The 27,765-nt window shown below is 41.3% G+C and overlaps 3 protein-coding genes across 3 annotated transcripts; 1 reads left to right on the top strand and 2 right to left on the bottom strand.

Moving 5' to 3' along the window:
* Positions 1-1,599: 1,599 nt before the first annotated feature.
* LOC128447902 (vitellogenin-2) lies at positions 1,600-10,915 on the bottom strand. Its single transcript, XM_053430309.1, has 34 exons — positions 10,783-10,915; positions 10,641-10,661; positions 10,278-10,429; positions 9,939-10,190; positions 9,701-9,862; positions 9,463-9,611; positions 9,239-9,389; positions 8,984-9,141; positions 8,741-8,906; positions 8,530-8,655; positions 8,224-8,442; positions 7,476-7,693; positions 7,275-7,372; positions 7,066-7,190; positions 6,313-6,414; positions 6,076-6,195; positions 5,790-5,976; positions 5,588-5,681; positions 5,312-5,497; positions 5,097-5,217; positions 4,802-5,015; positions 4,389-4,705; positions 4,258-4,302; positions 4,101-4,169; positions 3,810-4,016; positions 3,568-3,710; positions 3,303-3,441; positions 3,087-3,216; positions 2,820-3,003; positions 2,637-2,731; positions 2,426-2,520; positions 2,146-2,311; positions 1,896-2,057; positions 1,600-1,801 (listed from the first exon to the last, which is right to left on the bottom strand). The coding sequence occupies exons 1-34, from the start codon at positions 10,820-10,822 to the stop codon at positions 1,689-1,691; spliced, it is 4,926 nt and encodes a 1,641-aa protein (XP_053286284.1). The 5' UTR covers positions 10,823-10,915; the 3' UTR covers positions 1,600-1,688.
* Positions 10,916-15,931: 5,016 nt separating this feature from the next.
* Positions 15,932-20,864, top strand: ctbs (chitobiase, di-N-acetyl-). The gene is made up of 7 exons (XM_053430416.1): positions 15,932-16,263; positions 17,432-17,570; positions 18,577-18,785; positions 18,869-19,040; positions 19,128-19,225; positions 19,665-19,826; positions 20,368-20,864. The coding sequence occupies exons 1-7, from the start codon at positions 16,093-16,095 to the stop codon at positions 20,554-20,556; spliced, it is 1,140 nt and encodes a 379-aa protein (XP_053286391.1). The 5' UTR covers positions 15,932-16,092; the 3' UTR covers positions 20,557-20,864.
* A 752-nt stretch (positions 20,865-21,616) lies between these two features.
* spata1 (spermatogenesis associated 1) lies at positions 21,617-27,163 on the bottom strand. Its single transcript, XM_053431021.1, has 12 exons — positions 26,929-27,163; positions 26,731-26,837; positions 26,324-26,441; positions 25,992-26,045; positions 24,991-25,399; positions 24,670-24,844; positions 24,542-24,587; positions 24,188-24,305; positions 23,986-24,111; positions 22,823-22,998; positions 22,280-22,378; positions 21,617-22,101 (listed from the first exon to the last, which is right to left on the bottom strand). Exons 1-12 carry the CDS (start codon positions 26,986-26,988, stop codon positions 21,970-21,972), a joined length of 1,620 nt encoding a protein of 539 aa, XP_053286996.1. The 5' UTR covers positions 26,989-27,163; the 3' UTR covers positions 21,617-21,969.
* Positions 27,164-27,765: the final 602 nt, after the last annotated feature.

Below are 27,765 nucleotides of genomic sequence, written 5' to 3' on the forward strand. Positions count from 1 at the left end.
GATCAAATCCAATTAAGAGACATTCTACTTACCACACAAAACAGGGCTCCCACTCAAAATAATAACCACTAGATGGCAGCAAATCTTATATATACATGTAAATTAATATCAATTTGATTGTTTGATTTGTTGAGTTGGCTGATGGGTGGCTGGTAGGCCAAATTGTGAGATGGGTACGTTTTTCCAAGGGGACCAACGTAGCTATATAACACGCTTCTGATGAGACTGGGTTGCCCCTCATCGTGAAGGAGAAGAGGTAGGGGCACTTCTCACTCTTCATGCACTACATTGATATAAGAGTGAGCTCTTGCCCAATAATAATGTCCCATTGTTTCTCTCAGGATAGTTTAATATATATGTGAAGTCATGGAACATAATTAGCGAGTGGTTGTGATCACTTCTGAGTCCAAGACGTACTTTTTGTGAGCTGAAAAATTTCACTTTCATCAGGCTATACGCCTGTGTTGGGGGGGTCCTGCTATAGGGAAACTTTTAAATAACCTTAAACCTGTTCAAATGCCAGTGTTTTCATGAAATGATAACTAGTGTGTGTGTGTGTGTGTGTGTGTGTGTGTGTGTGCGTGTGAGCCTACCCCACAGTCAAACAGACAATCATGCATTAACTGCATTTCAGTCAGACAACTCACCTTCAAACAGTAGAATAGGTTAGTGTTTGGCCTCTAGGCTCCGACTTACTCTCTCCCCCCGATATGAATACACAAATATTATGGGAGCGATGAGCAAATACTTGTAACCCCCCCGTCGGAGCCTGCAGGTAGATGTTGGGGTGGTTGAGGGGCTGAAGCTACTGGCAGAAATACTAACGCAGCAGTGGGGCAAGCAAAGAGAGTGATGGGAATTTTGTCTCTGCTTAAATAGACCACCTAATATCATGGGTGTGTGTTATCGATGATTGTGGAGAGTGAGGTATGTCACATGATGTATGTCACATGATTGGAGCCACGCAGCTCAAGTTTGCTGCCGGAACTAGCACGCAGGCGTCGCTCCATATAAGGCAAGGCAACTTCATTTGCATAACACATTTCACACATAGAGGGTGAACTCAAAGTGGAGTCTTCTTATGTAATATTTACAATGCCGATTATTGACATGAGGTCTTGCAATACCAGTAATTTAGTGCTGCTAAACCACACATGCAAGAATAAATGATAATGGTGGTATATCTAGTTTGAAAGAGGAACGGAGCCATAAGACCTTGAAAGAACTGTAACGCCCATTACTACTGGCTGCTAGTTGTATCTAGTTTTTGACAAATGAGTGTTCTGAAGTGGAACTGAAGCCAATCTCCAATTTAAAATCGCAACTGCTATCTCCCTCTTTAAATAAAGTTTGCTCCATTCTATGACCGATGCTTTGACAGGAGTAATAAACCGCAATGATTTCGAAAGTAGATATTTTTGAGTCTGAAAATGTGTAAAGTAAATGGGTCAAAGAAAGGATGGTATATTCATATGGGGCTACATCGAGGCTGAGCCTTCCTGACTTCAAAGTGAATGATCAGGAGTGGACGATCTCTTGGTATACAATTTTTGTAGTTGTATACACCAGCTGTAGTTGTAATAAGTCTCAGACAATTCACACAATTTATCATTTATTTATGATACAGATCAGGAATACTTTCACAAAATTGACAAAAAAACACAATTGAATTCCTGAAGGTGTTTGTATCAAGCACATTGAGCGGTGCAGCGACAGGCTAGGTGAGCCTCTGCCTCTTCCTGTATGTCAGTGCTCTTCTGGTAGATACTGCTCAGACCCACAGAGCTGTCCACGCTAGAATCTGCAACAGTGGACAGGATCAGACAGTTAGGCTCAAGAAAGTTGTTCTATTAATAAGGCTTTTGTGAACTTGCTGTGATTTCTTGCAGACTCACCTGCGGGAAGGCAGTGGAAGCCAACATTGACAGTGGTGGTCCTCACTGGCATGCAGCCGGGCAGGCAGCGCAGCACAGGCTCCACAGAGTAGCACTTGGACTCCTGACCGAGGAGGGTCATCTGATGCTCCAGCTTCACAGATGCAAGCTTCATGTAGCACTCTGGAAAAGGGTGAAAAAGATCAAGATAAGCACAGTGCATATGCATATTTGTTTCCGGTCTGATTCGAATTGGTGCTTCAAGTATTACCAGAGGCATCACGGCAGCTCTTTCCAGGTAGAACCCAGGAATGAGCATAACTAGTTGCATTCTTTATCAGGCGCTCGTTGGGTGTGCGGTACTCTTGTCTGATTTCCCCATCAGCCTTTCCGCAGAGTCCACAAGTCTGGCCTCTCATCCAGTCCACAACTTTGACCTGAAGAAAAAACATTCCATTGTTTGTGGAACTATAACTTAAACTGTCCCGTGACCACAACGCATGCTAGTAAAAGTTTAAATCTAGAAAAGTCACACAATCCAGTTAACCCACTTTCAGTGCGTTCAGACTGAGGAAGACCTCCTGAAGACCATGGGTGGGAGCATGGAGAGCGATACCCTCATCTGTCTGTCTGATCTGAATAGTGCCTGAAATGAATACAAATAAGTGTGAATATAAATACATGTGTGTTTTCTTACACCTTAAACAAATTGAATTATTTAAACGTGATAGTTAAATTCAATGTAAACAAAAAACAAGAAACCTGTGGGATGCTGATAAGGCAGGCTGTCCATGGGGATTTCTACTCCGTTAACCTTCACCACAATGGCGTTGTCCCTTGGATACATGTCGACATCACTGTTGAAAAACAATTGGATATGAATTCAAGGGATTATAGTTTTGGGGAAATTGCCTTAATTTTCATATAAACACTGGTTGTTCGTACAGGTTTGCAATCTTCACATTGATCTCGTTCTGCTCCTGACTTTGGTCCCTCTTCAGCAGAACTAGAAATTTGAGTTCTGGGGTGCAATCCTGAGCCAGAACCTGGTAGCATGAGTGAGGCATCTCGTTCTTGTATGTCCTGCTGTTGAATGTGATCACTGTGTCCTTGGTCATGCTGCACTCAGCTGGAGTGAAAGAAAAATGTAAGTTAGCTACATACAGAGCAGTCTGGATGAGCAGATATTTTCCCCCTTTTTAATGTTTTCACCTGCTTGAGCCTTGGTGAGCAAGTACATGATCTTATCAGCCCAGTTCTTCTGGTATGGTTCAAGCTCAACTGCAGTTTCCCCCACTGGCAGAGAAATGGGGATACCCACTCCGAGCTTGTAAATGGTCTTCTGTAGAAAGAACAAAGCAATCTGGTTGACAAGGTGAAACACATACATTATCTGTGTGTTAATTATAATAGGAAAGAAAACCACACCTTTGGTGTCTTCAAAATAATATTCAGACTTGATTCAGACGCAACAGCCACAGTCAGTTTGAGCTGGTTACGCTCATTCTTGACCTTCGCCAGGCTGATTCCGGCTTCGCGAGCAATACGGGTAATGTACTCAGAGAGGCTAGACAGAAAAAAAGATAAAGGGGTTTTTAGTCTATGAGTAAAGGTCTAATTTAGTATTGAAAAAGGTATAGCTCTTAGATAGGTGTCTTAGAAAATGATCTGCAGGAATGGTTTGGGACATTACTCCTTTGCGTAGCGCTGCATGTTCTTTGGAAGTTTGTCCCAGGTAAGCTTCAGGCGGAAAGCAGGCTGTTTACCCACAAGACCAGTTTCAGCTGTGATCTCAGTCTCGTACTCCCTGCATTCAAGGCCCCAGGCGATCTTGGCCTATAAGGGAAATTCAAACCAGAGGGAAATCGTAACATTTCCTCAAAAAATTCTAATTATAAATAACACAATTCACATCCCCAAAACCAAAGTTCTTACCATGAGCTTGTGGTTGCTCAGTAACACACCGTCAGCACAGATTCTGTAGTGGTCATTCTCAGCCAGGTTGGCAACGATAACCTGGAGTCTGGCAGAGGCTTTGTCAAAGTAAGCAGCAATCTGGTATCCCTGAACTTTGTGGTCGACTCTCACAGCACGAATGAGAACAATCACGGCAGGTGTAATAGCGTTAGCCAGGTACTTTGCCTGAAATGCAAAATAGAGATTGTTAATGAAAGTTTTGATTTTTCCCCAATTAAAAACCGGAGATTGTTATGTTTACTAACTGACCTTATTGTAAATAGCTTCAATGCTGTAGGCACTGCTCTTGCTGTTTGCACGGGCTGTGGAGAGGGCATGCTGGAAACAAAGACATATATCTAGCCTTCTAAAACACTGTGTATGGTGTGGCAGGGTCAAGCACCTAACAGCACGTTCTGATAATTACCTGGTGGATGTGGTTCTTGGTAAACTTCATCTCAGACAGTTTTTGCTGCAATAGAAAAAAAGAAGATTAACTCCTGCACATGGTTTTCGAGTCAACTCCTTTTACGTATCAGAGGATGAGTTGTATTTCACCTTGGACATGGAGCTAGAACTGCTGATGATGGACTGGCGAGATGAACGACTGCTTGAAGAGGAGCTGGAGGAGCTGCCGCTCAATGCCTTTGAGCTTGAGGAAGACAAGGATGCGCTTGAACGTGAGCTGCTGGAGCTGGAGGATGCTGTCCTGTTCTTCAGACCAGGAACCAAGATTTTCTTGAGTTTCATCAGGATGTTCTTGTCCACAGGAGTCTCCTCTTCCTCGCTCATATTAATCACTTTCAGGATCTTTTCTGCGGCTTTTTCTCCAAGCTGAATCTCGATTTCTATCTTCTCGACAACTGGTCCAGCAGCTGCAATTAAATAAATAAATTGTACATTACATTTTAAATACTTTCATAACTACTTTTTGCCATAATTATTTGTACCAGTATTTTATTGTCACTTGCCTGGAGCAACATCAACCAAGATAGCATGTTTTCCAATGATGGCATAGAGTGGACAGTCCTTGATGGAGGCAGCATTCTGAGATTCAATCTCAGCGCATGCCTTTATTCCAAAGGTTTCGATTGCGACACACATTTTCTTCTCAAAGTCCTTGGGGATTTTCAATATCTTGACAAGCTTTCTTGGCAGTTGAGAAATGAATTCAGATGATACTGACTGTAAAACAAAGGTCAACACATGAGTTTGAAACAGTGCAGGATTTTGTGTTGCAAAAGGTTGTCATTGAATCAAACTCACAACGTCATCAACCATTGACTCCTCCCTTGACACCTGATCTGCGGCTTTGGCTGGAATCATTGGTGTGATCTTTGCAGCTGCGAGGTCTTCCACATTTCTTGCAACAGCATAAGTCTCAACACTAGGAGAAATAAATAGGAAATAAATAGTTAAGAGAAAACTAAACTTCAATAGTAGATTACATATTTTACTTGGAGGGAATGGAAAATACATACATTGCAGATGCAATTTTATCGATGCCCTGGACAGGCAGCAACTGAAGCTTGAAGTTGCCCTTGATCATGTCAATTCTTGCCTCAATCTTTCCAGGAACAATTGTGTGAACTCTGGCTCTTGACACCAGGACGGCTTGGATTAGAGCAGTATTCACACCCATAACTGCGTAGGTGTGCATGGAAACACTGAAATTGACAGAAAGATGCATTTCATTTTCTGCTCGTCAACAATGAAGGTGAGAAGAAGCTCATTTGAGTAAACTACAGCCAGTTTACCTTGGAGCAATTGCAGCCCTTATGTCGATGTCAGACTTCAGAAGCTGGGCAGCTTGGAAGTTCTCAGGCAGAGTTGGTGTCACAATAGCTTGGACTATAAAAAACAACACATGTTTAGTATCTGCACAAATCGATATCTAATTTTTGGTATTAGTATTGATAATTATTTCAGATCAGTAAGGTTACGGCCAATGGTACGTACACTCAACAGTTGCAGCAGCCACAGCAGCTGTGTAGAAACTCAGCTCCATTGGCAGACCAACAGCGGTGGGAATGATACGACGGACCTCAGCAACCAGCATTGGTTTAGCATAATGCAGAGCAAAACCAGCCAGCAGAGTTTCTAAAGCCTTCCTGCCATAACTGTGAAGTGCAGGTCCAGTGGCCATCTGGAAGAACAAAAAGGCTCATTAGACACCAGGTTTTAAGTTTATAGTACAAGTATTATTCAGAAGTCATAAAGTACAAAACAATAAATGATGCTTTACCTCAATGATCTTATCAACAATAGCTTTGTCGATGTTGGCAAATGCAATTTCCTGTCCAAATAATTTCACATACAGAGAGCCCAGGGGCTGGCTGGTAGGATTAGCCCTCCAATCAGAAAGCTGTAAGGAAAAAAAATACAACAGTAAATCTCCAACTGTAACTTCAACAAACATAAGAAACTTTGATTACTCATAAAAATAAATGTTTTTGGAACTGGGATTTTCCCCTGAACTTACAGCCTTCATAACTTGTTTCATCTTGGCGATTCTGTCAACATTGGCAGGAGCCTCCTGGATTTTCAGAATGGCTTCCTGGACTCCCTCAGCTCTCACTCCAACCTGGAAACGAGAAAAGCAGCATTTAATGAACAAGTTTTTTTAACTATTACTGGCTTATAAATTGTGAAACAGCCATAGGATATAGTCTTATTGTTAGATTTCTAACAAAGACGACATTAATGGAAGATATATACAATAAGGCAGACAATTACCACGGATGAAAACATTTGAATCTAATGTTTAGTTAAATTTAGATTTCTTGGCATTCGTAAACATGCATAGATATAGGTATTAATCTCAAATGCTAGCATCACTGAAGCTGTGCACCAATATTTAATGTATCACTGGCAGTTGCATTCTTTTAATTGTGAGATGAAAGATTTATGATTGTTCTTGTTTGATGAATTGTAAAGTAATAACCCTTTTTATTCCCTTAATTTTGACCTAGGTTCACTGTAAAAAACATATATTTACTTTATTCGTTTGATGGAAATTGTTTGAAATATATTTGCATATTTGTATAACTTCTTCTTTTTGTGTTTTAAAGGTTTTCAACCTGATGGGCCAACCAGTCAACAACAAACAAATAAGGAAAAATAAATATTGAGCTGTGTTTGAAAGACTTATCCCTTGCGTCCTTTGGGGTTCATGTACCAGGCCATTTCAAGTTTGTCCAGAGCTGAACAAAAAACCTAAGAACTTGACTCATACCTCAAGAACATCAGCGTAGGCTCCAGCCAGGTAGGTGCGGGCTTTGGCCACGATGGCTCTTGGCATAAGAGTTGCAGCATCGTTAACATAGAAGGCAGTGGCAGCAGCACCCATCACCAAGGGGTCTGCAGGGAGAAGACACAAGCCATAAAGTCGCATGTTCTACTATGAAAACTGCTATGTTAATTGTTCCGCTGGTCTTCACTTACTGTGATAGGCATCTATATAGAGAGCTCTGCTGAAGCGGTAGCTCAGTCTGTCGAATTTAGGGCTGAGGATCTTCACAGCCACATTGCAGGCTGCAGCACTGAAAGTTGAACGTAAAATATATACATATATTAGATCGTAGGTGCTAAGATGTTTAAATGAAATAAAGAAATTGGAAGCCGTCGTGTTACTGAGGTTCTTACACAGAAGCGAAGTCCGGGGCAGTGTTCTTGGTCATGGCCTTCATGTAAGAGTAGACAAAGCTAACGACTTGGAGATTTTTTTCTTTCAAGAGGGCATCGGCAAGAGTGGTCACCAGACCCATGGGCAGCTTTGTCTCAAACAGCACAATAGCAGAAACCATACGGAGCTCTGGGTGCAGAGCCTTGCCCATGAATAGCTGAACGGCAATATCTTGGATCTGATTCACAAAGAATAAATGTTTTAGACCCTCGGTTCCCAAACTGGGGTACATGTACCCCAAGGGGTACGCGAAGTGGTTCAGGGGGTACGTGGGGAGAACATTTTATCTGCGTTTTCAAAGTGAAAAAGCCCATTACATTTTCAAACTGAGCTATAAATAATCGCGCAATATTAAATAGTCTGAATAGCCAACTCGCATTGCCAAAAATACCCATATTCAGCAAAATAATTATACTGCCAAAAAAAGTTACAGGTAGGTTAGTGACCGTTAGTCAAAACTAGGGATGGGCAAATTCTTGATCCTTAAGAATTTCGTAGATGACATTATTTTGTCATCTACGATTATTATAAGTCCTGAAATCCCTGACAATTTCAAAGTTTCAAGTGTCATAGGCTGTATACGTGCGTCGGGGGGGGGGGGGGGGGGGGGTACGTTTGGGAACCACTGTTTTAGACAACACTGCACATAACAAGACCTGAAATGCATTCACTGTAAGCAATGGAAGGAGTCGAAATATCCAGTCTCACCATCTTGGGCTCTCTCTTTGCAATGTTCCTCAACGCCAAAATGGCATCAACCTGAACTCTGAGTGGCAGATTAGCAGCAGCGCTTCCAAAGCCAGGCAGGAGCTTCAAAATTGGTTTAAGGCTGGCAGGATGTCCAGCATTACCCAGAACTTTCAGAAGGACGATAAGCTCCTCAACTTTTCCTTTGGCAAGAGCCTCGACAGCAAGTTCATGGATTGGCTGTGGGAGGAACACATAGGCATTAGTTTCTCTGATGCTGTAACTGAAATGAAGTTACATATAACACAAAGAAAAAACGATACATACCCTCACAAGCTCAGCAGGGCAAATTGGATTCTCTACACAGTATTTGGCAACGAGAGTACCGTAGCCGAGCAAAACGATCTCGCGCAGGATTGGGTTTTCTTGGATGATGGGGTTCACAATCAGGCCCTGTGAAGTGGTGAAAATAATCAATTACATGCCCATGTTCTCAATTTGTTTCTAACCCACAGGACCTCTTTTAAGCTCAACTTACCTCAATAAGCTTGATGGCTTCCAGGTCAGCTGTCACCATGTGCACAGATGCCAGCAGAGCTTGAGCAACTTCAGCAATAGTCAGCTCACCATTCAGGAACTTCTCCTTGATGAACCTCAGAGCAGTGTGAGTGCCAATAGCAGGGATAGCATTCAGTAGCCAGTGCCTAAGAAAGGAATGCCCTGTATTATTAAACCATTCATAAAATTTGTGTTTTATGGGTCCTCTCTGAATGAAAGTTACCTGTGATCGGGTCTAGCTTTGAACTGAGTCCAGAGAGCCTCAATACTCTCAAGTCTGGCAACACGCAACAGCTGGATGAGCTCAATAAACTTCAGAGGGGCATCTTCATGGACCTTGGCCACATTGTAGGTCACCAGGTGGTTCAGAGTCTCAACAATCTAGAAGTAAAAATAAACGTTTCCCTTATTTTTCTATTTTGCTACACGATTGATTTAGTAAAAATCTGGTTAAAAGAGGGATCGCTGTCTTAAACACCTGAGCCTCGGCATTGCTGATCCTCAGAAGCTGGACGGGTGTCTGGAGAAGCTCGCTGCCAAACTCGTACTGCACGGATCCACGGGGAAGATATGCAGCTTTGATGGGCTCCACTGGGATCTTCTCAATATCCACGAAGGTCAAGATTTGCCTTAAAATAGACACAATCAATCAATAAATCTGCTATGTGACACTTTGTGCTGTGAGTAGTGGTTTCAACATACTTAGCCTCCATCTGGGCAGCGCCATTCAAGATGCTGAAAGGAGAGAACTGAATGAGCTCTGTAGCAGTTGCCTCCAGGATCAGAGCACCGGTGGGTGCTGGCTTCAAGACATAGTTAAATGCAGCAGCTCCCTTCAGGGTCGTTCCTCTCTGTATGGACAACCACGTAAGAATATGATCACATCCGCACTGGGAACGCATTGTATCAGAGTATGCAGAGTCAGGGAAAATTCACTTACAGCTTCACACTCCACACATTTCTCAGTGTAAGCCAGGCCAATGTCCTTGATGATTCTCTCCTGACAATTGTTCAGGTCCTTGGTCTTGGTCAGAAGAATGCGTTCAGCCTTTACATCCTCACTGATGACGTAGTGGGTCTTGCAGATACCCTGGACACCAGGCTAGATCACAGAAGTCAGAAGTTTGAGTATCATAGCGTTTTGTTAGTTAAACTTCACGACAATGAGTTATTCATACCTCTTGCAGCTCGTACACATTCTGGGTCTTCTTAATGTTCAGCTGTAAGATGTTAATGATTCCCCTGAGGAGATTCAGCACTGTTTCAGAGATGCCAGCCGGTGCAAACACCTTGCCGACAACACCGTTAGCATACTCAAACTTGATTGGTGTCAAAAGCTGAGCAGCCAGGGCTGTGGTGAGCTTGGTGGCCGGGATGAAAGCCTCTTTGGGCCAGATGCCACTGTACTCAAAGATTTCAGGGTCTACAAGCTATGAAGAAAAAGTGACGGTTCAAATTAAATGTGAACATAGGAAACAAAAATATACATTTAAAAAAAACGTTCAAGTGGTCTTCACCTTCAGCATGAAGATGTCCGCAGCGACAGCATGGATCAAAACTCTGCTGCTGACTTTTAGTCCGGCCCTTGCCAGTCCTTCCTCTGGCAAGCCTCCCATAAGAACTGCTTCATATTTGTACACGTAGGTCTTTCCAAGAGCAAATTCTGGGGCTGAAATAAGAATTTAAATATCCTTACTGGTAGGAATTTGCTTTAACCTTTAAAAAGAGTACAATCAGCCAGGAAAACATATCTCATCAGTCTATTTGTCTTTCAGTAGAACCTTAGAAGCGAGCATAGACAGCAATTTACTGCCTTTCAACATTACAATTTTTTCTTTATTGGATGATTGCATAATTTCATATGAAGTAAGAATACGTACCCAGGCTGACCTGATTCGCCGCTGAAATGTTTTTTAAAAAAAAGAGAGTTATTTTTGATCAGTGTAGAACTATATATAATTTTCATAAAAGTGTTTTACAAAGTTAACATTAAGAAGATTCAGTTTTGAATGTCTGCCATACCTGCAAGGGCCACAGCAAGAGCTAGCACAAGCACCTTCATGGCTGTTGGATGTGAGTGACTCTCACTTCCGAAATTTTCTTTTAAAGACACTTTTTGCTGAGGGTGTGCTCATCAGAATATATCATTAACTAAATATTAGCTTTCATTGAAGTCTCCATGACCTGAACAGCTAGATTAGAAAAACAAAGTTAAAAGAAAAATGTCACAGATGACAAGTTGATCTGACCTGCCTGACTTGTATGGCACAATCAGCTCTGTGTGTGTGCTCATATGTGTATTTATCTATACATATGTTTGTGGAGCAGATTGATTTCATTCTACTATATCATGCATAATTATCCATACATGAATACAACAATCAATAATTCCACAAATAAAACCAGGCACCAGTATAAATAATTCAAAACATTATATCACATGTTTCATATTTCTATTCCATAAATGCTGACTCCAATGACTTAAACTCACATTAATTATTCTAATATTCTGAAAACTTTACCATAAAAATTGTTTTGCAGAATTGTTTTCAGTTGCACAAATATCAGTTTCTGGGCTTTCAACAACATGTCAATCTGACCTGTGAATTTGGCATCCTATCAGTTTTTCTCTTTTAACTTTTGACGGTCCAAAGGCTCTGATACGTGTCCATTTGACTTTCCTGGTTACAATCCAATATGTGGTAACTTTTCAATAATCAGATGAAAATTAAGTTTATGTAGTAGAAAAATTAACTAAACATGGTTGACAAACTATTTTGTATTTGGATAGTAAGTTTCTGCAGCCTTGTAGAAGACTTTTATGACTTGTATTTACATACACCAAATGAGTTGAGCTGTTTTATGGTGGGAACTGTTTATGACGTGAATAAGGTGAGACCATTTGTGACTTAATTACCCATCAAAGGAAGTAGTGGTATGTCTTCTTATCACCTAAGGAAACACATGTGAATCAGCTGCTAATGTTTAGATTCCTCTCCTTACCCCACCATGGAACCTGTATGGATTGGCTCAGAGGGACAGCCCTAAATCCTCCTATATAAGACCTGTGTTTTTGACCGTTCTGCATCCTCACTCTGAGATCCTTGTGGTTTCCTTGTGTTGATCCTTTCTGCAGAAAGCCCCTTATTAAATACATGTAGATAACTTTGTTGTTTCCAGCCTGTTGTATCTCCAGATTTCTATCACAATTTGGTGTCAGAAGTGGGATCACACGTCTGGACGGATCTGGACTCGGGTCAGCGGTTGACCGATCATCTTGGAAAAAAGTTTCCAACCTTAACCTCCCCATACGGGTGAGATGCAGGGACTAAAGACCCGAGTCCCGGATCGTCTCAGCGCTGCGACCTATCTGGTGAGAATCTGAGATTTCAAGTGTAATATATACCAAGCAAAACATAGTGTTACGGAGAAGTTGGTCTAAGAGGAACGGGATCCTCAAGACAGGTGAAAGCCCTGTAAATTTTTAACCAAGGTTTAGAATAAACCTGGAAGGTAGACTGACGAGGTACCTTTAAGAAAGAGTTTGTTAAATAACACAACCACAGAGAGGACATAATACTGAGTTGTATTTGCATTGTGTGAAACAGGTCTCTATGTAGAGAACTTCTTTAAGGCACTATGATTTGTGTTGGTTAGGCAGGATATTTGAAAAAAAAAGATACAAACAAAAAAAAAGAAGAGATGAATTGAGAAACTAACAGTAACCAAGTAATTACAAGAGGAAATTACTATTGAATATAATATAGGAAGTATTACATTATTTTGATGATGTTTATATTACTAAGTTTCATATTTGCTCCTTAAGATAGCGTTTAGGAGATTGATGACTTAAGGTAACTAATACTTAAATTAAAATTAAAATTAAAATTATTTAGATGGGTAAATGAGAAAATAAGATTTGGATAATGGAACTGAACTGAGTAATCCTCATGCGAACTTCATGCGAAGGAACTGTGGTGACACAGCACTTAGTCTGATGAGTGAATGTGGTTTCCAGCTGGGGGGAGTTTTCGTGTAAGGAATGTGGTTTGAAAGAAAATTGCATCAAAGGGACAGAAAACAGACACTGGCAGATGTCTAACAAATGTCTCAGTGTCTCATAATGCAGGTTTCCAACCTCGACGAAAGACAACCAGCACAACACCAAGCTCCATCAGAAGCGGATGCTCCACAGCCAGGAGCCCAGGCTCCACAAGAACAACCTTTTGCAGCTAATAACATTCCAGACCCGCAACTCCTCTCTTCACCTCGCACCAGACAAGCAGGCAATATGGACTAGGATAAGATCCAGCCAAAATCGCAAATTGTTGAAGTGACCTGAGGTTGCCAGCCTGTTAAATAATACAGGCATCAAGTGGGACTCAGGAAGAGCTTAATAAAAACACATGCAGTTCATGCGAAAGAGAAGAAGAAAAGATAATATATTCCTTATTGTTTTAGGAGCAACACATTCAGTCATCAAGAGTGATATGTTTGACACACATCCTAAGATGAGCGAATGAGTTGTCAGATCTGTGTTAGATTCAGGAAGCACCGTGGTTGAAAATACATGACTCCCTTAATATGAGGTGATATTAAAATATAATATAATATGAGGCATCACTGACAAATTCAAGTGTTAATTTTTTGCTATCCTCATGTTGTCCAAATTAACATGATGGGAAGAGATGTAAAGTTTCTTTTGGATATTTGTATAGTTTCAACCCCATCAGGAGTCATAGTGATCCGAAAGGGCTGATCTTTATCCACCACAGATTACACGTGCATTAAGTGTAATGCTGCTTCACTGCTATATGAGTATGAATGGAAGCTTTGTTCATCAGTTGTCAACAATGATCTAGTGGACAAGGCACATTCAGTCAGACAAAGAACATCCAAAAGACGTGCACTGCACTCAAACACAAAGGGAGAGATGCAGGTTTTGAGAAAAGATGGTTTAGAGAAAGTTGTGTGAAAGATAATTTAACACTAAGTTGCATGTTCTGGAATGAACATAGATGTGCTGTTTCTGTAGTCACCCTCTCAGTTCCTTCACAGATGTTCAGAGGATGCTCTCCTTTTTTGATGTTCCTGGTTCACACTCACATGACTTGCTGTCAAATATAAAAATTATGAATGGCAAGACTTGGGACCGTGGGGAAAAAAAAAAAAAAAAATTGTCAATGCTGACATTTGGGAAAAGATATCAGATCCTTTGGTTAAATAAAATTTATTTTTGAAAGTGTTTAGAAAAGGATTTACATCTGTTTTTCACACTTTCAAGGTTGTTTAACTGGTACCAGACACATGTAAAGAAGCCCAATATGCACATGCATATTTAGATTATACAAACAACATTTCAATGGCTCAAGGTAACTTTGTTGTTTCCAGCCTCTTGTATCTCCAGATTTCTATCACATTTATCAAAATGAATATGTGATAATAATGATAATGATATATTTCTGTCCCAATGTCCCGCTTCGGGTTTACACCACAAATGAATGGAAACTCAGAATGTAGTTTAAACCTTTTATTATGAAACTTCCAGTTGACCTCTGACGAGAGATTTGTTTGGTGAACAGCCCATGGCAGTGTTCATTTAGAACAGCTTACTGAGACTAAATTATCATACATTTGTCTCGTATATCTCATGAGAGATCTTAAAAACTGAGTCTGTAACTATGATTGTCCACACAGCTCTTTAAGTGAACTAGATATCTTACTGTTGTAAAATCTTATATGACACTGTATAGATACTGTTTATTGAATATGCTGCTTTTGAAAGTGGATTTTTAATCTTAGCATATTGGACCTTGGACCTTATTAAGATATTATCTTATTATGATATTATCTTAATAAGTTGGTGACACTTTTTTATTCCCAGGCTATGATTAATTGTTGTATCGACGATTATTGATTTTTTTCGTTTGATGGAAATTTGACCTGGTGAGCCTTGTGAAATAAAGAGATTAGAGAAAAATAGTCTACAATGCTGAAAAAATGTTTCAAAGGTCCCATACCTTAGTCTTTTAATACCACTCTGCCCTGGTATGACGTCAGTAATCAGCAGAATAGTTGGTTGAATAAATCGGTTTAATAAAATATTTCAGAATCCTTTCAGGACAATAAAGTTCTGTTTATGTGGAGATCCCAGTGGTGAAAGTCGAGGATCCGACGGTCAGCCCTCACGTCTCTGTGTTTCACTGAGGTAGTCGCTGAAATAATTTTTCCCTCAGGATGATCAGTCACCGTCCGTCTGTGGCTCCAGACAAGTCACACAAGGGATCCCCCTTCTGACACCAAGTTTGTGATGGAAATTCGACCTGGTGAGACTTCTGAAATAATGAGATCCGAGGATAATAGTCTTTTAAGTATACTTTATTCCTTGCAAGAAAGGTCAGACAATCATACAGCATGCAGAGATAAGACCCAGGCACAAGCCGAAGGCCTCCTGGCCAAGCCAAGACCCAGACACAAGCTGAAGGCATCTTCGATGTCTCCTGACAGCCATTTAGTGCCGAATAGCTACTGTTAAAAATAATAATTACATCATTGGCACAGTTACAACAAATATTTATATTTCCACATTTATTTATATATTTATATTCCATAATGGGGTCAGTTTTTCACCTAAATCACCAAAATAAAAAATAAATACTACTAGCATTACTATTACTACTAATAACAAATAATAAAACAATTGGTGGGGGAAGTCGTAGAACATGTTAAAAGAGCAGAGTGAACGGACACGTGCTCTCTACAGGATTCAGACTGGGATCGATTGACCCTGTGTGCAAACCTGTGGCTGAATGAACTAAATAATAAAGGTTGTCATTTTCTATTACTCCAGGTTTCCTCCTCCTTGGGGTCAGTTTTTCACCTAAATCACCAAAATAAAATATAAATACTACTAGCATTACTATTACTACTAATAACAAATAATAAAACAATTGGTGGGGGAAGTCGTAGAACATGTTAAAAGAGCAGAGTGAACGGACACGTGCTCTCTACAGGATTCAGACTGGGATCGATTGACCCTGTGTGCAAACCTGTGGCTGAATGAACTAAATAATAAAGGTTGTCATTTTCTATTACTCCAGGTTTCCTCCTCCTTTCATAGTGCGGGCTCTCTACCTTCTCACACCCGAGACTAGGTTCACTACAGTGTGTGTTTATTGTAAATCTTAGGCAGTTCCGGTCCATGCAGGTGTGAAACCCTCATCGCGTTTCATTCACATTAAATTAAAAGTGTCGCTCACTGATTTTACTGTTTTCTCCCGTTGTTCGGGAAGTCGACTGTTAAGTTTGTCCCACGCCCCGCTCCGTAAACACATGACTGCTGTGGAGGAGATCGTCTACGGCAGCAACATGTCGTCGCGGGTCGTGTCGTGGCTGTGGTTGTTGTTGTTGTTGACAGTGTCGGTGTCGGCGTGTGGAGCCAGCGTGTGTCCGTGTGAGAGGCCGGAGTTCTGCCAGCAGATCCGTCCGCGGAGGGACCTCGAGGTACGTCAACACAAACCAGTCGATCGTCCTGTTTTCCCATCAACACACCAACACACCAACACACCAACTCACAATTCGAATCCTCACCTCTTGGAAACCACTGATCGTTAACTGCTTGTAAGTTATTTAAAACACAGGTGGTCATGAGGACAAATACGTCTCCAGCTGAAATTAGATTTAAAAGGGGAACTGGCATAATTCCACATCTGACTTCCACATCTAACTCCAGACACACACCCACTGGGAACATGGTTGACTGTGAGCTGCTGTAATGACCAAAATAAAGCTTTAAAAACAACTGTGTCAAATGATCACACCACGGACACTGTGTGGATAGAGAGAAACCCGTCTCAAGCTCAATTTAAGAAGCAGATAAGTTCGTCCGCAGGGTTCATGACGCTGTTTGCACTGCTGGCTGGGTTATCACCTTCAAAGTCCTTCGTCAGCAAACAAGCACAGATGTCTGATTTTGCCTGTAAGTGAAAAGTAGGGTTCACTCTTTCCGTTCATCAGTTAGTCGATGATTTAAAGAGAGTGAAATGGACATGTCCAAGTCATATTTGTGAGCAGCAATGTAACTTCCCACCATTATATCTCATCAAAAACATATGGTTGTGACTCCTCAGTGTTTTATAGCTGACAAATACTCCACAATTGGCGGGGATATGCTATTGATGCTGCTAACATGAACTGGCTGCTCCCTTCCTAATTGAAATCAGCGATATTGACCTAAATCTTTAACTTTGGTAAGATGCCATTACATGTAAAAGAAAGAACTTTCCTCTTTGTCTGTATTTGCTGTTTTTTGAGGGTTCACGATGTCATGTCAACATAAGGTGTGGTGATAAGAACATGTCTGTGATAAACACAGTGAACGTAAAGACAAAATTATGAATGGACTGGTCCACAATAATCAGTGTGTGCATAGAGAACTCGAAAGTTGCAGCCCCTCTCTTAACACAGGAGCTGCAAATAGTACAATACTGCCACCTCTGCTTTGCGTTGAGTAGTGCAGGGCTCAGTGTATAACTGTGGTGGCAGGATTAATTACTGACCAACACAGGTACATGTTTCCCTCTTTGGGGATTTATGAATTTGAATAACACATCAATTGAGTTTGAATAAGAACCTTTATCACTACGGTCGTGTGTGACTTCTGTTTTTCCAGGTGTTTTTGTTTGATGTGGGCGGACAGACATGGAGGTCTTACAACTGGAGCATGGTGACGACAGTGGCGACGTTTGGAAAATATGATGCTGACCTCATGTGCTACGCTCACTCCAAAGGAGCTCGAGTAGTCCTCAAAGGTAGGCTAACCTTCAGGGGGTGAGCAGGGGCTGGAAGGAATAAGTCTCTGTGACATCACAAGCTCCCTGTTGTTGTTCCCAATTAATAGAATAATGCTCCAACTAGGGTTGCAAAATTCCGGTAATAATCAAAATTGGAAACTTTCCATGGGAATATACGGGAATTAACGGGAATAAACTGGAAATTGTGTGGGTAATTTATACTAACTGTACTTACCTTTTTATATACAGACATAAATATAAACACAATTTGTTTTGTCATAGGCGGATTTGAGCCCTGAGGAAACTTTTGGCACTTGACTATGTGCTTCTGCATCTTTGTGTCATTCTTAACATAGGTCTTTGCACAGTATTTGCAAATGTACACAGCCTTTCCTTCTACATTGGCTGGGGTTAAATGTCTCCACACATGATATAGTGCATGTGACATTGTTCTGTAGAATAAGATGAGAAAAAAGATTGTAAAAAAACACTAATGCAATGCCAGAGATATAAATAGTTGTAAATATTTTACAATTGATGGATAAATGAATAGAAATAGGCTAGATGAACAGATGAACAATCCTCAATCAGCATGTTAATATATTTCCCCCAGTAATATCAGCGAAACTTACCTGACTAGTCCTGCACACTACAGCAGGCCTCAATAGCTCTGCTGTAGTGTGCAGGATGCTGGGAATTATCTGTGCATGTGAAGGAGAAATGCACAGTGCAGGGTTGAATGATATATTTATTGCTCAGCGTTTAAATTGCCTATTTAGTTTTTCTTCCAAATTCCCCAAATTCCCGATCTTAACATTCCCATGGAAAGTTTCCAGAAAGTGTCGGGAAATTTACGGAAAATGTTCAGCCCCTTTGCAACCCTAGCTCCAAATTTCAATTTCAAAGATTTTTGTTGGGACATCAAGCCAGAGCGTCATCTTCTTCCAAATTCACAGTTCGTCTGTCTTTTACTGCCACAAACTGCTTCATTGACCCGTTGTCCACCTCTCTTACCTTGTCCAAGGCGACGTTCCCCTCTCCCACATTGTGGACCAGGATAACAGGACAGCGTGGATAACAGAGAAAGTCAACTTGGCCAAAAGTCAGTTCATGGATGGAATCAACCTCGACATTGAACAAGCGGTGGAGGAGGGCTCGCCAGAGTACCATGCTTTGACAGCTCTGGTCAAAGAGACCACTGAGGCGTTCCACCGGGAGATCCCCGGATCACAGGTGATGAGGATGTTGGACCTGGTTTCGGTTGATTCCTTTTCAGAACTCCATCCTGTTCATATTCGACTCGTCCCAACCTCTAGGTCTCGTTCGACGTTGCCTGGTCCCCAAACTGTGTCGACGGGCGCTGTTACGACTACGTCACCATCGCTGAATCCTGCGACCTGCTGTTCGTCATGTCCTACGATGAGCAGAGTCAGATCACGGGCGACTGTATTGCAATGGCAAACGCTCCGCTCACTCAAACACTCAATGGTTTGTCGTCCAGTCGAGCTCAAATCTGCACGTTAATACAAAACTACACATCACCACAAACCAACTGCCTTCTTTCTGTCCTTAAAGCTTACGACGAGTATTTGAAGCTGAAGATCGATCCAAAGAAGCTGGTGATGGGGGTTCCGTGGTACGGCTATGACTACGTATGTCTCAACCTTTCCCAGGTAAAGGTCAAATTATTATTAGCCTTGCTAGGAAAATAGTGCTAGGTTGAAAGGATCGTCCTAGATTTTTTACTGCTGCTGTTATTACTCACTAGTGTTTTAATCTGTGAGTCCCCAACAAGTCCACTTTTTATTATTGTTGATATTTAAAGTCCCTGTTTGATCCCTGCAGTACGAATGGACGCAGATTAAAGTATTATGTTGTTATTTGTATGTTGACAATTAGACACAAATAAAGGAGCAGTATCCAGATGGTTTCATGTGTTATTCAAATTACCTCTGTCTTTGCAATACAGTATGATACGAAAAATCACATAACTTTGAAAATATAAAGATTTTCAAATATTAAAATCAGCATCTTCAAGCTATTATATATTGTTATTGTAGCTCTGTCTGAAATGTCAACTCAGATATCCCCTTATGTCTTCTCCCGTGACAGGAGGGAATCTGCTCTATAGCCAAAGTTCCTTTCCGTGGCGCTCCCTGCAGCGATGCAGCTGGGAAGCAGAAACCATACAAGTGGATCATGAAGCAGGTCCAGAGCTCGATGTCGGGCAGGATATGGGACAGCAAGCAGGAGGCTCCCTACATCAATTACAAGGTGCATAAACCTTATTTCAAGAACTTCCACCATCAATTTGAATGGAAGAATAGGATTTGCCAGGCAGAAAATAAACCCTCAGTGCTCTATTATGGTTGCATTGTAAGAACTGTTGAGATGAGGGTCTAAAACTCACGATATGGAAGTTTGTGCTGCACTGATTTTCGTCATGTTTTAATATTCTGAACTTTATTATAATGTATTAGTATTTTTCTACTTGAAAATGTGTGTTCAGTTTAAGGATTATATTTGTCTCCCTGCCGAGGTCGAGCTTCGCCAACTTCACCTCTTCTTAGTTCTAATAAGTGATGACTCAACAAATCAGGCAGTCTTTTCAGACTAGGGGCTGTTTATCCAAAGGGCCGGTGGCCATCGCGCTGCTTCCCAGACAAAACAAATCAGCTCTTCCAAGCGGCAGTAAAACTTACCAGGCGAACGACTTCTTGTTGGGTTAAAAAATAAAAATAAAAATCACCCTCACCACAAGGTGGACCCATCACCTGTTCTCAATGGTCTAAATGTATTTCTTTCTTTTCTTTAGGACCCAAAAGGACACATTCATCAGGTTTGGTATGATGACCCACAGAGTATTTGTGCCAAGGCGGACTATGTGACGTCTAAAGGCTTGAGAGGCGTCGGCATGTGGAACTCCAACATCTTGGACTACAGCGGCGAAGCTGTCGCCAGGCAACAGACCGCAATGATGTGGAATGCTCTGTTGGGATGCTAGCTGGGATACACTCAACACTGCTGCAGAAATGTACCCCCCCCCAGCACCCTCTCCTGTTTGTTGCTAAGTCAATATATCCCTTTGTAGCAGTAGAGTTCAGGGATACCTGCACTTCAGAGTTTACTGTGGCTTCTTTGTGATGTGTTTACGTCTCAGACATTCCTCTGTGCTAAATGAAATGACTCTGATGCTCTGAAACAAAGATCCGTCATTTGAACGTGTTGTTTGCACTGAATATGTTTGATTGAACAATGATGAGCGTGTTCAGCACTTTAATATTTCTCAGAAATAAAAACCTTTTTGATTTACCTATAATTGTTGAAGTTACTTAAACACTGCTCAGTAACATTTAAGCTGCTTTCAGACATGCACTGAACGGAACTACAGACATTTTCCTGATGTTTTCCTGAGGGGCTGTTTGTGAGAATACAGATGTCTGAGTCAGTTGCTCTGGACATTTTCATCCCAGACTACAAGTAAAATGTTCTTAAAATGTCAGAGTGAGCAACTGAGTGTGTTGATGATGTTTTGAACACAACAAAACTGGAAAGTTCAAATATCTCAGGGTGGAAAAGAGGTGCGATACACGTAGAAGACACCGACTTCCTGTCCACATGGAAAGACGATGAGATTTGAGAGCCAACATCGGTGTCGATGTAAAACTATAACATTTGCAGCAGAATTTATATTTCCTGTTCTGCCTCCTGAAAAGAATCTAAACGGTTATAAAACGATCACCTTTAGTACATATGGAGACTTTATGTCTTAGTGGAATAATAAAACAAAACATGTCCATTCCTTTATATTTAAATGATTCTCCATAAAAAAATCACCCAAACAGCTGCTTGAGTTGTGGAAACTTATTCATATCTTTCTAATTCTTACATCTTTATGTTGCCATCCTGTCTGTCAAAGATTTCAGGAATCTGCTGTGGGCTGGTGGGACTGGTTTAGGACATAAATATATTCCTGATCTTCTGCTACATTATGAACCATTATGATCTCTCAGGTCATCTTGGAAAGAGTCAAAGTATTTTATTAAATCAAATAATTTCTCATCTCTTGCACAGAACTGTAGCTCTTATATTTCTTGTTCTTTATTTGCTATTTAACTCCTCATTTCAATCTTACTACTTTTGATTGCTTTGTTGTTCTAAATGTTCTACATTTTCCAAACAAATACATTTTCCCTTAGCAACAAGCTGAATAACCTGAGATAAATTACAGGGTAAGTCCACAATAACAATGTAGTGAACGATGTAACTCGGGAATGAATCAGTCAACAAATAGAAAATACAACTGCATGAACATATAAAATCAACATGTAAAAATCCCTCTCATGGAACGAATGAACATCTTCTGTGTCAGCAGAGTGAAGCACAGACAGCATGTGTCATCTCTGTGTGAAGTGAATCAGATGGAGGTGATTTGAACTTGTGGTCTGTCCCGTGTCGTATTTCCGAAGCCAAGATGAGACGACTGACTTTTCTTCTGGGCCAGTTCGGCCTTCAGGGCCCTCAGCTCTGTGGCAGCCTGTTTCCTCAGCTACACAGACATTGAATATATAGAGAGAGATTGTACATTATGGATTATATGCTTTTACTATTTAGAGAAAATGACACTGTTAATTGATCAATCAATCAATTGACTAACTCGCTCACAGAGGACTTTCAGACTTGTCTGAGGTTAAAATCATATTTCAAAACCAAGAAATAAACGTTACCTTTATCTCCGTCACCAGCTTCATCTTGGCATCTTCTACGTTCCTCTTCAGGTTGTCGATCTCGTGACTCTCTGTCATGATCTGAATGATCAGCTCATTCTGAAATCAAGTATACTTATTTTTTAACGCATAAAGATGCTATACCCAAGCTAAAAAGGTCATAGAGAAAGGCAAAATATTCTTTCGAGAAATAACTTGACAGAGTGTCGTCCTCCACAGACTTTTACACTTCAACTATTATAAAAAAAGGCACATCAAATATTTATGATTACTGACATTTTCAGGCACAAAGAAGTAGTTGACCTGTGCAGCATTATAGTTTAACAGAAATAGGTATTTAGTGACAAATGTAATAGGGACATAGAGATTTTGTCTAGTTTAAAGTATTACACCCATGTATTATACGATAGTCTCAAAGTAAAATTCAGTTTATCTACTCTTTGATGATTCAAACGTGATCAATATTTCTTCAGCAATCTCTTGCTGATTTGGAATAAACTAAAGCAAATATGAAAATGGTCTTTAAAATCAAGCAGCTCTGACCTTGATGGAGGATCTGCCTTGGCGTCTTGGCTTCCCTCTGTTATCTCTGGCCTGGAGCTGGTGCAAGAGTTTGTTGTAAAATGTCTCCAGCTCCTGTCGCAACTTTCTCAGGCTGTCCTCCAGTGGCGCTGTGGCCTTCTTGGTCTCAAAATATTTCTTTTTCCAACTGTCCCGGGCTTAACCATGAAGGAGAAGGACAGAGCATCAGCAGAATTCAGTTATTTTTTCTATTTGTTTATCTATTTTTCCTGAAAATAACTGACTCATGGGCGACTTCAGGCAATGATGTGGCACTTCTGGCCTTCTTGTGGCCCGGACAACAAAGGATGTGAGCCAAAAGCTACCCACTAAAATAGCAAGTTGCCCAAATATCACCAAAGAAATGTTGGACCTTTTCTGGGAACCATGCGGTGCTCTAGGTGGAATCTGGATGTGAACATGAAGAGGCCCAGCATGTGATAAACGGTGAATATGGTGCATATAGCACAAAGCTAATTGGGCTACCAGTGGGACCTTTGGTTGACATGCAGTATTGCTATTGCTAACTTGTGGCCCAGATCTGGAAAACAGAGGGGAATCATTCCAGACATGGGCTGGATGTGGGTCAGATCTGGGTCAAATCTGATGTTGGACCTTGGGCTGTAGTAAACTGATTACCCCCTCAACGTTTAAACGGCTCAATTGCTAGTGTCTTTTGAGCTGTGGCTCAGGGGGAGAGAGGGCCATACACAAAATTTTGAACCCCAAATTGCCCCTGATGGCCTTATGGACAGAGTATCAATGGATTATAGAAAAAAGCTTTGTGTATAGGAACGCTGTAAGAATGTGTGTGTGTGAATGTGACTTGAATTGTAAAGTGCTCTGAGTGGAAGACTGGAAAAGTGCATTTACCATATTTTAAAAGATCACTTTTCAGTTGTTTTGCTACACACATACACACACACACACACACACACACACACACACACACACACACACACACAAACACACACACAAACACACACACAGTTTATCCACTCCGGCAAAACTAAGAGAACTTGAGGTCATAGTTACAGTATGTGACCGCTGAGCAGTTCATGGCTCTTTACTGATTCCCAGATTTCTGGCAAGAAAACGTAATTGATTCTGTTTAAAACGTATATTTAACCGTATGTTGTTCCCACCTTGGTTCCTCCTGTGTCTGTTCTGGGCCAGTAAATCTTTGCCCTTCCTCAGCAGCTCCTGCCTGGTCCACTCCAGCTGCCTCCTCTCCTCCCTCACCAGCTTGATCTCCTCGATCAGCTCGTCTCCTGATGGAAACAAGCCCGTGTCTTAAAACAAGAAGGAACTTTAGTTCTTAGTTATGTGGCAGTGGGGGCAGCTTACTGTTTGTCTGGAAGCCTGGGGGAGCGGCAGGTTTATGGGTCAACAAGGCCATGTGCAGACCTGGAGGTGGAGAGGAGCGGCGGACGGGCCAAGACGACACAGCAGGACTTTCTGTCGCCTTAAAGACAAACAGTAAACACAACAACATGAGGTTGTCATGTGAATCGATTCTCATGGATTTGTGTGGATTCCAGTGCTTTGTTTTCTCCAAAGACATCACACACTCCACTGAACCCACCTGCTGGCACAGGAATTCAGACTAATCACCTTAGAGAATGTCCACTTCCGGCTTGTTTTAACGACATGGGTTCCTGCTGGAGAGTAAAGGCTGAGGAAAAAAACTTTGTACATTACCCTGCTTGATGATTTAAGCGTGCGTACATCTTTTGATTTCCCAACCCTGCAAACAGACACACTTAGTTAGAAGAACAAGCAGCTGCAATACCAGTGTTCACTGCAGAACCACGCTGGTCCCATCGTACCCGTCTGTGAACGAGAAGCCTGAATCTCCGTCCTCCAGCGACTCTGCCACTCCTGAATCTCTGGCCACTTTCCTCTGGTGCTGTTTCTTCTTCCTGCAAGTTTCTTCTTTTTCTGGCAGCTCCTCAGCCTGAGCTGAATCAGCTTCACGCCGCTGTGGAACTGCTGAATCAAGAGCTGAGGGACATGACAGATCTTACAGATTCATTTTTCAGAAGTGCTAAAGATGTTGTTTGAATAAGAAAATGTCTACAAATTAAATGAAACCTTTTTTGTTTACTGAAGTTGTGCATTATATGTTGTATTGTACTTTTCATTTGTACCTTTACTCAGTGACACCGTCTGCAGTGCCCTTTGACTCTGAGCCATGCTGGGACAACACTGTTCTGTACACTCAGGCTTGTTGGAAGACAGAGCCTCCTCTTCATGTTCTTCATCTCCCTCTGAAGAACTGTAGCTCTGCTCCTCTTCCTCCTCCTCTTCCTCTTCCTCTTCCTCTTCATCGTCCTCCTCCCGTTCTTCCAGGCTTAGGGTGGGAGGTGGCTGATGGGAACACTGGGGGATGGGGGGGAATTTAACAGCCTCCTTTGTCCTGGTTGGCAGGCTGCATGTCTTGGGAGGGTGGTGATAGATGGGGGGGTCCGGGGAGCTGCTGCTGGTGTCAGGGCTGAGGGAACAAGCGCTGCTGCTGCTCTCCACTATGGGGAGCAGGTAGAGCTCTGGCTGCGGGGCCTGTCCACAGGAGGCAACAACACAGTATATCACCAGTCGATTGACAACTGAGGATTAGTGCCGAGCAGAAATTCATTATTGAAAAAAAAGCAGTGCTTAGAGCATTAAAAACAAAAAGTATAGTCACACAAGGAGAGATGAACCCAGATTTATTGGTTAGCCAATAAATATCAACCGATATGAGTCTTTAATACTTAGTAATTACCAATACAGACATAATGATATGAGTGATTATGATTAATAATAATAATTCATGATGAAAAGATGAATATTCATGTCAAAATTGTACGTATAAAATATTTTCCTAATCCAAGTTGGATATATTTCTGTTTAGTTTGTATTCATAGTTATTTCAAATAAGGTTTATGCTTAAAATGGGAAATTCTAATCCTTGATAACATTTATTTGACAGCAGAGTTTAATAACGACCTCTGTATTTTTCTGTCCTTAATATCGTCATCGGCCTCCAAAAATCCATATTGTTCAGGCAAGAGCATATTGAGATTTTTTTTTGGGTTGTTTTAAAACAAAGTCTCATTGAAGATGTACAACTAAAACAAAACAAAAAATCAGGAAGATGAATCATACATACATATGGTGGAGCAAATGTTTTCACTTTCAGATCCCTCTCCTGCTTGCTTTTAACCTGTAAGAGGATGGAATATGGTTGGTTTCAGAGCCAGGGCAGTAAAAACTGAGTGCATTCACACACACACACACACACACACACACACACACACACACACACACACACACACACACACACACCCAAACACACACGTTTTACACCCTTTACAGTGTGGCAGCCGGAGCAGCGACCTTGTTAATCAAAATGTTGTCTTTGTGTCTCTCTGCTGTCTGCCTGTTTGAAACACAAGCAGCTTTAGAAACAGAGAAGTGCAGTGAAGAGCCAGCTGCTCTCACCAGTGCAAGACTGCGGCCCACACATTTCAGGAAGGAGAATTTGTTGATGCTCCTCTCGGTGCCAAGCAGAGCGCCCAGCTCGCTCCTCAGACTTCTCAGGGTGACATCTGGATAAACCCTAAAATAAAAAGAATTGAGATAACGGAACTGTTACAGAACATATAGAATATAATATAGAATATAAACTGTATCTGAATTAAAGACCATTTTCCATTTATCTATGTTTTAAATGTATTTCCTATCCATTGGAATTAGGCTAAAACTTTGATCCATATGTGACAGACTGATAAACACACGGACGACGAGGCAGACACACACAACACACACACAGATAAAGACACACACAGATACAGACACAAACACACACACACACACACACACACACACACACACACACACACACACACCTGATGAAGCCTGCAGATATGAAGCTCTCTATGGCTTCAGCTGGTACTTTATTGAGCTTCACGTTCCACTGGTCCTCTGGCACATACAGCACATGGAGCTCCACAAACTACACACACGATGAAACAGAGACACCATGAGCCACGTGTGTGCATCTGGATTCATCTATTCCTGTGAAGGGTTCGATCCCCTCAACATACCTTGCTACTGACCGGTCTTCTTTTCCCTGGATATCTGATGGACTCACACGACAGCTCCATCCTCGGTGCGGCTCAGCATCAGAGAAAACACTCAGAGAAAACACTCCTGGAGAGGTGGGGGGTGTCTGCTGGGTTTATCCGCAGGAGGCCCCTCTTTCTTTTTTCCTGCCTGTTAACAGCGTTGACTGCTTAGTAACGATCTGCTGTGATCAAACACAGTGAGTCGTCCAGTGCACGTTGTTTTATGAGAGTGCCAGTAGTGGTTGCTCTGGTGCTGAGGATGACAGCTGCAGTGAAGAGAGGGAGCCGATCACATCTGAGAGTTAACACTGTCCTCCATTATACTTTCATGCATGAGTTATCCAGTATAGTTTTTTATTCTATGAAAACAGTTATATTGATGACTGTAACTATTTATATTTTATTCATTTCTGGCTGTGACTCTTTTAAGGCAATTACAAAATGACAAAAAACGGTGGATTTAATGTGTATTTCAATGTGGAAGTTAGGTAAAAATATCTAATTTAATGTGCCTTATGATTAATGATATGTAATAAAACACGTGCTAATAACAATGTGTTGCTTTGTTCTCTGCAGTTGAGGCACCTTCACCACTAGAGTTCGCAATTTAAATAGAACGGGTGCTGTTTTCAGGAATATTCAACTCTATACAGTATAAATGTTTGATATTCAGAATTTAGGTAGTCAGAGAGGTCCTGAACACAGGCATATCATTATCACGCTGAACTTATTGAGCAAAGTGTTTTTATAGAACTTTGAAATATCCAGAAATGAACTGATTAGATTGTACACATGTTGGACTGTACTTTGAAAAAT

Source organism: Pleuronectes platessa, chromosome 9 (assembly GCF_947347685.1).
Source record: "Pleuronectes platessa chromosome 9, fPlePla1.1, whole genome shotgun sequence".
Taxonomy (NCBI): Eukaryota; Metazoa; Chordata; class Actinopteri; order Pleuronectiformes; family Pleuronectidae; genus Pleuronectes; species Pleuronectes platessa.

What these genes read in the sequence shown, in the direction of transcription:
- LOC128447902 (XM_053430309.1), bottom strand. Translation starts at nt 10,822, where the DNA reads ATGAAGGTGCTTGTGCTAGCTCTTGCTGTGGCCCTTGCAG. An exon ending in GCCCTGCTGAGCTTGTGAGG is followed by an intron (nt 8,443 to 8,529) that starts GTATGTATCGTT and finishes TTCCTCCCACAG; the next exon opens with CCAATCCATGAACTTGCTGT. An exon ending in TTATTTTGAAGACACCAAAG is followed by an intron (nt 3,217 to 3,302) that starts GTGTGGTTTTCT and finishes TTCTTTCTACAG; the next exon opens with AAGACCATTTACAAGCTCGG.
- spata1 (XM_053431021.1), bottom strand. Translation starts at nt 26,988, where the DNA reads ATGGAGCTGTCGTGTGAGTCCATCAGATATCCAGGGAAAAGAAGACCG. An exon ending in GACGGTGTCACTGAGTAAAG is followed by an intron (nt 24,845 to 24,990) that starts GTACAAATGAAA and finishes CATGTCCCTCAG; the next exon opens with CTCTTGATTCAGCAGTTCCA. An exon ending in AGCTGGTGACGGAGATAAAG is followed by an intron (nt 22,102 to 22,279) that starts GTAACGTTTATT and finishes ATGTCTGTGTAG; the next exon opens with CTGAGGAAACAGGCTGCCAC.
- ctbs (XM_053430416.1), top strand. Translation starts at nt 16,093, where the DNA reads ATGACTGCTGTGGAGGAGATCGTCTACGGCAGCAACATGTCGTCGCGG. An exon ending in GTCCGCGGAGGGACCTCGAG is followed by an intron (nt 16,264 to 17,431) that starts GTACGTCAACAC and finishes CTGTTTTTCCAG; the next exon opens with GTGTTTTTGTTTGATGTGGG. An exon ending in GCTCACTCAAACACTCAATG is followed by an intron (nt 19,041 to 19,127) that starts GTTTGTCGTCCA and finishes CTGTCCTTAAAG; the next exon opens with CTTACGACGAGTATTTGAAG.